Source organism: Cucurbita moschata, unplaced genomic scaffold (genome assembly GCF_002738365.1).
Source record: "Cucurbita moschata cultivar Rifu unplaced genomic scaffold, Cmos_1.0 Cmo_Scf00023, whole genome shotgun sequence".
Lineage (NCBI taxonomy): Eukaryota > Viridiplantae > Streptophyta > Magnoliopsida > Cucurbitales > Cucurbitaceae > Cucurbita > Cucurbita moschata.
Window position 1 is genome coordinate 1,683,281 of NW_019268539.1, and position 12,338 is coordinate 1,695,618.

The 12,338-nt window shown below is 30.8% G+C and overlaps 1 protein-coding gene across 2 annotated transcripts in view; it reads right to left on the reverse strand.

The window, feature by feature from the left end:
- The window catches only part of LOC111459968 (E3 ubiquitin-protein ligase UPL6), a 13,788-nt gene extending 10,849 nt beyond the window's left edge, over positions 1-2,939 (reverse strand). The window contains exons 1-4 of one of the 2 annotated variants that reach the window (XM_023103040.1): positions 2,510-2,939; positions 1,338-1,435; positions 1,021-1,148; positions 239-350 (exon numbers count right to left, since the gene is read on the reverse strand). In XM_023103040.1, coding sequence (XP_022958808.1) covers positions 239-350; positions 1,021-1,148; positions 1,338-1,435; positions 2,510-2,668 — 497 coding nt within the window. In that variant the 5' untranslated portion in view covers positions 2,669-2,939. Of the gene's footprint in view, positions 1-238; positions 351-1,020; positions 1,149-1,337; positions 1,449-2,509 lie in introns of both variants that reach the window. The other variant, XM_023103041.1, reaches the window with a different exon arrangement.
- Positions 2,940-12,338: the final 9,399 nt, after the last annotated feature.

The window sequence follows — 12,338 nt, forward strand, 5'->3', positions numbered from 1 at the left end:
AAAAAAAACAACAACAACAACAATTTATCATATAAAAATGTTGAATTTCATTAGATCATGGTTAAAAGAAGTGAGTCAAGTATAGCTGCCTAAATAAAATCTATGAAATATATCATATACGACTAAAGAAGCATAGTAAGCCAACAAAATTAACAATGACAACCGTCAATTTTACCATTCAAAATGTTAAAAATCAGAACTTTTTTATAAGGAATATTAAAATGGAAAAACTTATTACCTATTATGATATACTGTCTGGATGCAAGCGTATGCAAATTTCTTAACTCTGTAATCCACTAAGGCCTTGTTGGATAAATAATCCTTGCCAGCAAAGATGCTCAATACGTCCCCTATTTATGAGATGAAAAGAAAGGTTCAAAAGCACCAGCAGTAAGAAATACTATAACGGTTATCAATCTGAGAACCTAGTCCAGAGGCAAAACTACAAAAAGCAAAAAAAGGGTAATACAGTGGTTCAGAAAGCAATCAATATTTTCAGGATCTCCATTTGTCACTTATATAATAACTTCCCAAAAGAAAAACCTCATAATAAACTTGAGTAGCACCTAATATGCCTAATGTTTCCATCAGCGAAAATGAGTAGTCCTAAATACATTTGACAAGGAAATATATCAACTGGCTTCCAAATAACAGTTATATGACTAGAATTTGTTTTGTTCAACTTCAAGAAAATAAAACAGATAAATATAAAAAAGATTACGGTACAAAAGATGCTGCAAAGGAATGAAGTTTCTGAAAAATGGTACTACCCCATTATCTAAGAATGACAACATATACGGTTCCTCCATATTGAAGGAAAAATTTTAAACAAACAAATAAATAACGTATCTGCAATTCTCTTATTCTTTAAATGTGAGAGAGGTGAAAAAGGAAATACAACGCGAACTACGAAAAAAGCACTCACAGAAATGGAGCAAATCTAGACTAAGTAAAAATGGTCTATGAAAAACACCAGATAATTGGCTCGGTTTTCAGAGAAGAAAATACTTGTGTAGTTACCATTGTCTCGAACAAATTGCTGAAGTAACCGACAAGCCTCTACAAGAACCGAAAAATCACCGGTGTGTTTTGCATTATAGAAAAAGAGTAGCTGGTGGAAAAACTCTGAATCAGGACCAAAACAATGCCTGAGTTGAAGTGACAATTTGAGATTAAAAATATATATATAAATATCAATGATCAGATTAAAAATTGGCATCTACAGTTGTTGACTGAACAAATAATGTCAAGAAAACTAGAGGAACTCAATTGAAATAGGAGGAAGGAAAAAGATTATTGTTTTCAAATAACAATTATATATAGATCTTAAGTAATACCTGTCAACTTTCTCACAATGCTTTCCATAAGTATCATGAAATTGCTCTCGCATCCTACAACATGCAGCTTCAGAGACCTTTCTCCCTCTGAAGCATTTCTGTAGAAATAAACTAGTCAAAATAAAGATTAGAATGTAAATACGTGACTTGACATGATGAAAGTCCAAGAAAACCATTTAGTAAATGTAAAATCCAAAGAGGAACTACTCTAAAGGGTATAAAGTAAATAACTAATCAGTAGAGTATATAATAGGAATCGAATGATCCTGCTCCAAGGAGAAAACAAAAGACAAAAATCCTGTTAGAGAGGAAGTACATAATTAACTCTTTATCTAATTATCCTGAATGTTGATATAAGCTGAAGATCCTCTTATCTAGTTTGAAAACAATAGGTAAGTATGAGAACTGAAGTAAGCATCGATATACCAAAATTGTTTGCCGACTCTGCTGAGACAAAGATGAGCTTACCTTGATCTATTTTAAATTTAAATTCGTTTTATATGTTCTTTCCTTCATGGATATATTCATATATCTCTGACTTAGATTTACAATATGATAAAACATGGAAATAAACCCAAACGAAGAATAACTGGGAGCCTTTAATCGGTACGTATCGAATTGTCCAGCTAGATCAATGCCTGTAAGACATTTGCCAAAAAGGACAAGGTGGTTGATTGTCCAGCGTATATAAAAGAAGAGTTCGGCATTTTATTTCCCCCGAAAATGAAGTGGCAGAACGGCGCAATTCACCGCCCCACATTACACGCTATCCTAGAACAGGAGTCAGGCAAAACAGGCGAGCAAACCACACCTCTACCTACGATTATCAGATTCCGTGCGTCGAATGTATCGAAATCCTTAAGGAATCAGACATGAAGTTCGCCAATTATCAAAAGTGATTTTCACATCCACATCAAGAAAATATATATAAATATATGTGTGTGCATGTATAGAGGGGACAAGAGGAGACAAAGAGCGCTGCAGTCAATAATCCTCGAGCAATTTGGCGTTGCCATATCATGCTGGAAATTACAAATTCACAATTGAAATAAAGAACCAACAGCAAATATCAAAACACACACATAACTCATCGACTCGATTCATGATCAATATGAACTAAACATGAAATTGAAAGGTCGATCAAGAAACGCAATAGGAAAAGGAAATAGAACCTGAATTTTGAGAGCAGCAAAATTTTGCTGCCTCAACGACAATCGGCGGTTTCGCTCCAATCTAGTCTGCTCGAGAAGCTTCTGCCTATCTCTTTCCTTGGAACTGCGGCCACCTAAATCAACTCGCTTGCGAGTAGATGAATCGCCCGTGAAGAACATCTGCCGAGTCAGGAATCCAACTAATTCAGACCTAGCAGAGCAGCAGTGGGGAGGCGAATTCAGTGAGAAACGATTGCGATGAAGATTGAATTTGAGAAATTGAGGTAGACGTAGAACCCTAGAAATGGAAAATCGGAGCAGAGGAAGAGTTAGCGTGGCTCGATGGCTGTCTTCTGGGAGAAATGGAAGCGATGCAAATATTCAGAGCGAAGGCGCAATTTCGTGGAAGTATAAACGAGAAGGCTTAATTGTCAAGAAAGGGCGAATGCGATGAAGAGTTCATTCATTATTGTTTGGTGCGACTGTGCGCAGGTACACTGCTCCTCAATCAAAATAAATAAATAAATAATAATAATAATAACACAACTCTCTCCCATGGTACGATATTTTGTCTATTTTGAGTATAAGCTGTCATCGCTGCTGTCATGATTTTGTTTTGAGCTTCCAAAAAAGCCTCATGTCTATCGACACAGTATTCTTTGATTATAAATCCATGATCTTTCCCTAAATTAGCCGATGTGTGACTTTCATCATCCAACACCTCCCCTTAATTAAGGCTCGACTCCTTTGGAGTCTTGGTCATTTTTTACTATGCCTTCGAGAAGGGTTGACTTCTTTTTCTTTTGGAGTCATTTGTTCGACATTTGAGGATTTACCAATCTATTGACACGACTAAGTTTTGAGGCATGGCTCTGATACTATGTCAAATGAACACGACTCTCCACAATAATTTATTTTAAAATTAACGTTTCCATTTATAACGTTGTATTTTAAAATTTAATAATATTCTTATTTTTAAAAAAATTAAGGATATTATTAATTCGGTATTTTTTTTAGGTAAAATCCTTAAATTTAAAAAAAAAAATGTAATAATTTATTTTTATTTTTGAAACATTAATACATTAATAACATTAATAATAATTAAAATTAATGATACATTCTTATGAGATTTTGGTTATTAAGATAAAATGAGTAATATTTTTTTAAATAAGGTAAAAAAAATGAACCATTTGAAGCATCATAACATATATATAAAATAAGTAATATATCTGATATCATAGCATAAGCATAAACAAGTCACGCAATTATAAAAATACGATACCTGTAGGAGCCACAAAACAGGCGTTGTTCATATTACATGTCCACCAACTTCTCCCTTAGTTCGTCCCCGAACCATATCTTATGAGCAAGGAATCAGAAATATGACCACGTCGCAGGAGAATGTCGGAGTCATCGAATTACGAAACTTTATCCAAATTAATAATCTTTAATATTGTCGTATTCAGCCCAATAACTAGATATTATATATATATGAGAAACTAAAATAAATAAATGAAATCTATATTTTCACATATTTTATGAACAAAATTGTTATTTTAAGTTATAGAAATGTTTTTCTCACATTATTATTTTTAAATCTTAGTTTTTAATTGATGAATTAAAAATATATATTATTGCTAGGATGAGAAAATAAAATAATAATAAAATAATTTTTTTTTTTTTAGCTATTATGCGATATTATACATTGTTTTAGACCGGTCAATCCAATCAACTCGAAAACGACATCCGAGTTTTATAAATATTATTTTTTAAATAATTAAAAAATATATCTGCTATATATTTTTCACTTATTTCTATTGTAATTGGGCTTGGGCGAGAGTCAAGGCATGTGCTCTGGGCTAGAAGCTGTGGAATTAAAGTGAAAATGGGCAGCGCCTTCTTACGAGAGGCCCGTGACAACGTTCAATTTTGTGTCTAGAAGGTCCGTGAACCTTAAGAAATTTAAACGAAAGCTCAGGGACTAAATTGTAATTTTAAAAGTTTTGAATCATACACGACCGTTGTCGACGTGTACTACTTATTTATTACAAATTTTTTAAATTATAAATTGAGAAAAATATATTATTAATTTTTTTTTATATATTCGGGTCATACAAAATTTGAATTTATCACGATTGGTTCGACATGAAAAATTCAATTGACTTCTCACACTGTAAGTAAAAAAATGAATATGTTACAGCCAACTACTCCGAGTCTCAGCCTCTCGTTCGTATGTGAGATAAACCTCTACCTCATACATCTCGGGCAAAAAGACTGGAAAAAGTTCAGGAGAGATAGAGAAAATCAACAGCTACAGATCGAAGCTTATCCCATGTCTCCTGTACTTTTCATCCCTTTTGTTATCTCGTTTGATTTTTGAGAAGGTGACTTGTCTGAATGTAAGATGTAATGGTTGGTGGGGTGTGGGGATTTTTCTAATATATTTTAATTGAAAAATAAAATAAAATATGGAGTATATTAGGAATCATTTTATAATTATTACATTAAAAAAAAAGATAAATATGCATTATTAGCATATTATTGATATTATTATTATTATTTTCTTTGGAAATATTTTTATCATGATTTTATCAAATTCCATAAAAAGCAACCTAAAATTAAAATAACAATTTAGATATTTGCAAATATATATATATATATATGGGAACATATTTAACTTTTATTGTTATTATTATTTTCAAAATAGAAAAAAAATTGAGTGGATGGGAATTTGGATGATTGGGAATGAAATGATGAGAATGGTGAATTGAAACTCGAACTTTGTAGCTTTATTGTTGTCACTTCTCGTGATTCTCGTCACTTTTATTATTGGACTATTTCGACTCTAAAGGTCAATGAAGCGCAACAACCCTAAAGCAGTGTTAGAATCCACATCAGATCAACTAAATCTTCAATAATTAAGATCACGACCCAACACCTAGACTTAGCTTAGACCGATCCATAGGATTAGGTCATCGGTTAGCTTAATCTTCAAAATAGTCATTCGTATTCTGTTTGGACATGACCAGATCGGACCAATTTTGACATCTGTTGAGCTTAAGTTAGACGTAGACTCCTAAGCTTGAGTCGAGCTTAAATTGGACTTAGACCCATAAAACCCGGTCGATCAAACTTTGACTTTTGACCGAACGACTTAGACACGTGTTTGAAAATCGCTCCTCCGTTCTCGTCTCCACTTAAAGACAAATTAATAAAAGGAATTTAGCTTTACCCAACCCCACTTGTGCAACATAATCATTATCTGCCACTACTCACTATGTCCTCTCTCTCTTTTGCAGCTTTACCTTCCCTCCCTTTTTTAACCTTTCCTTACCCTCCATAATTCTTTTGTAAAAAATCTTATAAAAAAAAAATATATATATATTATAATATTTAAAAATTATAAAAATTTATCTTCTACTAATGATTTTTGAAGCGTTTACGAAATATCATAAATAAATATGAAAATTTATTAAACACGAGTAAATCTTAGCAAATTCATAAAAAGTAAATTTTAAAATAAAAGATTCGGTAAAAAATAATTTAATTTAAAATTATAATATTGACACTTTTTTATTATCACGAAAATAGAAGATGCATAATTTATTTCGTATACTAATGATTAATTGTTGCTATACCTAGTCTAAATAAATATCTATTTTCTAAAATATTTTTAAAATTAAAAAATTTAAGAATTTAGTTATTTTTAGAAAATAAAAAAAAAACAATTGAAATGAGGATAAGCTAAAATGTATAGGGATGAAAAGGTAATTTCACAAAAAATTGGAATTTTAAAATAATTAATTAGTCAATTATTTAAATAGTGGGAATCTTTATGAGTAAAACTATAAATTTAAAATTATATTTTTTGGGTAAAGAAAAAAAAAAGGTCACCATCTCAACCGTCCTGTATATGAAATAATAATAATAATAATAATAATTATTATTATTATTATTTCTTTCACGAAAAATACGAAACCCCGTGAATCATTGCGAATTGCCCCTTTGTATTTCGGGCAAGTGGGGCGTCAATATCAATTCCATAATTAAATTTTTTTTTTGTCATTTAATTAATATTTCATAAATATTTAAAATAATATTCTTTTCCCTTTTTGCCCTTCTATTTTAGTCCATTGACGGTCAAACTTTTACTAATTTATTTCTTAGGAGTCCTCAAATAAATATTATTTAATTTCCTCCAATTTCCTATTTTACTTTAAGAAATAAATAAATAAATTTATTAAAAAATATAAATAATAATAAAATAAAATTTAAAAAAACCCCTTTTTGCTTGCTAACTAACATTTTGAGCCAGTGACTCACATGAGCCAATAATTATTGACATTGACTTTAAACATGCTCAGCTACCCCAAAAAGTTTTTGCTTTTTTTATTATTATTATTATTTGAAAGTAATAAATAAAATTATTTTCATAGTGAAATTACCTTTTCGTCCTCGTAACGACTTAGTTTATGCACTTTATTAAGTGACGATTTAGTCTTTATCGTAAATAAAATATTAAAATTTAATTAAATTATTTATTTATACAAACGTTTAAACTGGTTAGATATTAAATTATTTTAATATATGGACTAAATTGCATTAATGAATGAAATAAAATTTGAAAGTAAAGGGTAAAATTGTTGAAACAAAAACCCTAATGAAAACTCGGAAAACTAAAAAGCTTCATGGGTTTTCTCTGAGAAAGAAGCTTTTCGAAACTACCTGACTAAAAAGCCAACGACGGTACTCGAGTAGAAAATGAACAAAAAAAATTAGAAATTAGTGATCGAGAGTGAAATTGGGTGTTTGGTCTTCGAAACTACCAGAAAACACGACCAAAAAATCGACGATGGTACTCGAGTAGAAAACGAACAAAAGAATAAAAAATTAGTGACGGAGAGTGAAATTGGGTGTTCGGTCAATGATTTTACCTGTCAAAATCATCAAATTTGAACGTAAAAACGTCGAAAATATTAACGATAAACTCGTTAGGGTTAGGGTTATACAAAAACGTACAAAGGGATGAGAATTGAGCAGTCACGAGTGGGACTCTCAGAGAGAATATTTATTATTCCCTTTCTCTTTCCTCAACAATAAGAAACAACAAAAACAACACATAAAACAAAACCAAACCAAGCCACTGATCTGATGCTTCGCGCTCACACCCTATTACTCTGCACCACTTTTTATTTTCCTTTTTTTTTTTTTTTTAATTATTACATAATTTAAAACAAAAATAAATAAAAAAATAAAAATAAAACTCTAAATTTTTCTCTACTTGATCATCATCGTCACCCTGCGCTTTGCTTGCTTGCTTCTTTGGGCGGCTGGCTTGGAGGGATTAATTTAATTTAATTTATAATAATAATATTATTAATTATAAGTAATTAATTAAATGCAGCTCAAGAGGGATAGACAAGGAAGGAGAAGATGAGTTGGGTGGAAATAGGGATAGATTGTACTCAAACTCCATAAGGGTATTTCCCAAAATAGAGTAAGAAATGAGAGGGATGGTAAAGGCAAGGAGTTTCGGGTTGGGTCTTACAAGGTCAAGAAAAGGTCTTACAAGGTCAAGAAGAAGACTCTGTAAGTGAATGAAAAAAAAAAACGGGGTAAAAGCTCAGTTAGGATAGCGTCATGGCTACCGGGAATTCGAGGCTAAATGGTGAACCCACGAGACATTGTTGTTGTTGGTTTGTTGAGCTCGTCGTTGTCGTTGTCGTCTTGTGGAAGAAGAGACGGTGGCGGCAGTGGCGGCCATGGCTGGGTTGGTTGGTCCATGCATGCGACCAATCTGAATCTGAGGGGCTTGCCTGCAAATTTAGTTAATTAAGGTCCTGTGGAAGAAGAATTGGAGGAGAGATTTGGTTTTGGCGGAGAGAGAGGCGGAGAGAAAGAGAGAGAGAGAGAGAGAGAAATGGTTGTTGGAGTGAGAGAGATGAGAAGGGGAATGATGGGATTATATGGAGGTTGGAAGGGGGAGACAAGAAGAAGTGGGATTGGGCTGCCCATCTAAAGGCCCATTGACAAAGGGAATGGGCTTGGTGACGTCATCGTTCACGTCACGGGTTTTCCCGACCCGGGTATAATATATTTTTGGTCCTTGAAATTTGAACGTAGTTTTCAAAACTAACACTCCTCGATTGGAATAGACATAAATTTATGCAATGCTCGTCTATTTATCGAGAGTGAGTCGTGCCTAGCTAAAAGACATAATTGGTGAATCAGGGATTCAGCTGAAAGACATAGTTGAGGGATCAGGTGAATATTCTTGTCCAGCTGAAAGACATGGTTGATGGACCAGGTGAATATTCTTGTCCTACCCTTTGTTGGTCTTGAGGAATGGAAGAGTCTATGTGTTGACACCTGAGTAGAGAATGTGTAATAGCTCAAGCCCACAGCTAGCATATATTGTCTCTCTTGGTTTTTGGTTTTCTCTGGTAGGTTCCCTCAAGGTTTAAAAACGTGTGTATTAGGGAGAGGTTTCCATACCCCTATAAAAAATATTTTGTTCTTCTCTCCAACTAACGTGAGATTGCACAAGAGAGGTACGTGAATAAATCGATATCACATCCGAATGAGAGCGATCCCGATGATAGAATGACTAAGGAAGGCCTATCCGAATGATAACGATCCCAATGATAGAGTAACTAAGAAAAACCTATATTTATACCAATAAGGCGCTCGATAGCTTAATCGTAAGAGTTTTAAGGCTAAACGAGTAAATAACGTGACCATGTTGAAAATTAAGGTGTATGAGTTAAATTTAAGGGGTCAAAATCAATCTTATTCCTTTATAAACTTGGTCAAAGATATTAAGGGAGCGAAATCCGTGGCGACGTTGCTATTGGTCACTAATTCAAAGATTTCCACAAATCTTTTGCCCCCAACATCCGGCTTTTTATCCGTTTAATATATTCGGCTTTAAATAAATATGTATTTTTAGTTTAATATAATTAAATAAATAAAACAGAGAAAAAAGTCAATAATAAATATCTCCAAAAACAAAAGTCAATAATAAATCATTTTTGCACAATTTGAATTATTTTCAAATTTTGTTAATAATTTTAATGCGGGTGTTTTTTAAATTTTCAAAAATTTTAAAGGTCTTTTTGAGAGTTAAGGCGAATAATACGAGTATTTTAAAATTTTTATTGAAAGTATAAACATATTATTGAAATTTTTAAAAATTTAGAATTTTTTTTTGGGTATTTTTATTTGCAATTTATAGATTATAAAAATGATATTTATTAAATATTTAAGATAAAAATGGTAATTTTTGCGTAAATTTAAGATACAAAATAATAAAATTGATATTTTGTTTTAATATATATATATATATATACACACAGAGAGAGATTAAATTTATAATTAATATGTATATATATATATTCAAATTCTACGGCAAGTTATTGTATATTATATTTATTGCGACGATTAAAATTTTAAAATTTTAAAAATTATTTTATATTAGGGCGTATGAATATATATATATATAGAGAGAGAGAGGTTGAATTGAGTTGGATCCGAGAAATCTTTTGAACCAACTGATATCTCGAGATGGTTATATTAGTGACCCTAGCAATCCGAATAGAGTGCACAACCCAACTTAATCTAACATTCCATTTTTTCGTGTTGAATTGTCGGGTTATCATATTAATAACTAAAACTTAAATATAAAAAATTCACTCGTCACAATGCATCACTAACATCGATTACAAACGTAAAATATTCTTAATCTTCGTAATAATCTTAAAAGTGGGGTTGTGTTGGGTTAGCTCGTAACCCTATTTTCGAGTTGGTTTGGTTGAACCAACCTAAATTCTAACTTTAACCGAAACTGAAATAACAAAAATCCAACCCAACCCATGTTTTGGGTTGAGTAATCTAGATTGTTCGGATTTTCAAGTCATACAAACGCTCCTATTAGTGTCGATCCTACTTCAAAGCTGAACAATCAAACTGACTCGAGTTTTTATAAAGTCGACAATAGAAGCATTGCTCAAATGTGGCTCGTTGAATCAGTTTAGCACTCCACATGATATATTTGATCATATTTTAAGTAAAGATCGTGACTTGTTTATCGTTACGTTAATACGAACATAATTTCAAATATATATATATATATATATATATATATATATATATATATATATATATATATATATAGATAGAGAGAGAGAGAGGGAATGTCAAAGTGGTTGTATTTTAAAGATTAATATGATATTTAAATGTTAATTAAATTAATGTTTGTTTAGGAGATTGCGCGAAGCCGCACTGTCACAAGTCACAGTCTTCGAAGGGCGAGGCTAAGTCAAAGTCAAATAAACACAGCCGATTCTTGGCCTTGGCCTGCGCTCTAACCTTTTTTTTATTTATATACTTTTAAATATTTAATTCTACATTTGTTTATCAATTATTATTTAATTAATTTCGATAATTTCCAATTTTAAAAACTAAAATGAATCTAAAGTGCTTGTAAGCTATATCGAAACATGTACGGGTTGACATCGTTATAAGGGTAGGGAGCCAACCAAAGGTCAGTCGGACTCGGTTACGACCCTTGATCCTATTCAGCTAGGTTATTCCATGCGAGAATGTATGCATACTGGTATCCTCTCTAGCACCTGTTGCTTTCTCTTTTTGTTTATATGTTTGGAGAAATCTGTTAACCCGACCTTTCTTACCCCGTGTGATTAAATATTTCAGTTCAAACTTTCCTACTGTCCCATGAAAAAAAGTAAGAGTACGACTACCTTTTTCTTTTTCGAAAAATCCGCTAACTAAAACAATAATAATTTTAGAAGGGCATCTTTTGGATTGTGCACTCAAGTAGCATTATTTAAACGTCTGCTCGTGCATCACAAACACAACATTGCAAATGAACTCACCCAACGAAAATAAATAAAAATAATAAATTATAAATTACCGTACTGTTATTTCGATGTCCGATGTTCAAACTATAGTAAAATTTGTTGTATTAATATTTTTCTTTTTTTTTTTTTGAGCTAAATTTGCAATATTTTAAAAGGTTAAAATTTTAATTTCAATTAATTTATTGGGTTTTGCGAGGCATTAAAAGTATTTTTTTTTCACAAATGAATGAATTATCTACGTGGAATGTCAAACTATTAAATTATATATATATATATATATATTATATTATATTATATTAGAAATAAAATATATGTTTAGAATCTCAATCTTATAAAATAAAACAAAAATCTGATTTTGTAAATGGTGGGAATGCGAGCCAACCCAAACTACGCCGTTTCAAGTGGAGGTAAAAAATAGAGATGTTGGATGGGTTTTAAATTCTCCCTTTATTTTTACAATAATTATTAATTTTTTTTTTCATTTCTATGTGTAGTTTAAAAAATTATTAATTTTAAATAATCGTTTGAGTCGGTCATTTTCTTTTCTAATATACTTTCAAATATTCTAATAAATTTAATCATAATTGGTAACGTAATATTATTTAAAATTTAATCATAATTGGTAACGTAATATTATTAAACTTTTTTAAAAAATTTAAAAAATTATTATTATTACTTTGAGATGAAAATGATTAATAATTTATTTAAAAAATATTCTTAAATTTTATAAAATATTTGAATAAACAGTGCATTTAATTATTAAAAAAACTTTAAAAATAAGAAAAAAAAAATTCAAAAATATCTTTTAACAGGATGAAGAGAAAAGGAGATTTTAAATTTTTTTTTTAATATAAATATTAGACTAAATCAATAAACATATCTCCAACTTCAAAAAAAAAAAAAAAAAAAAAAAAAAAAAAAAAAAAAAAAAAAAAAAAAAAAAAAAAAAAAAAAAAAAAAAAAAAAAAAAA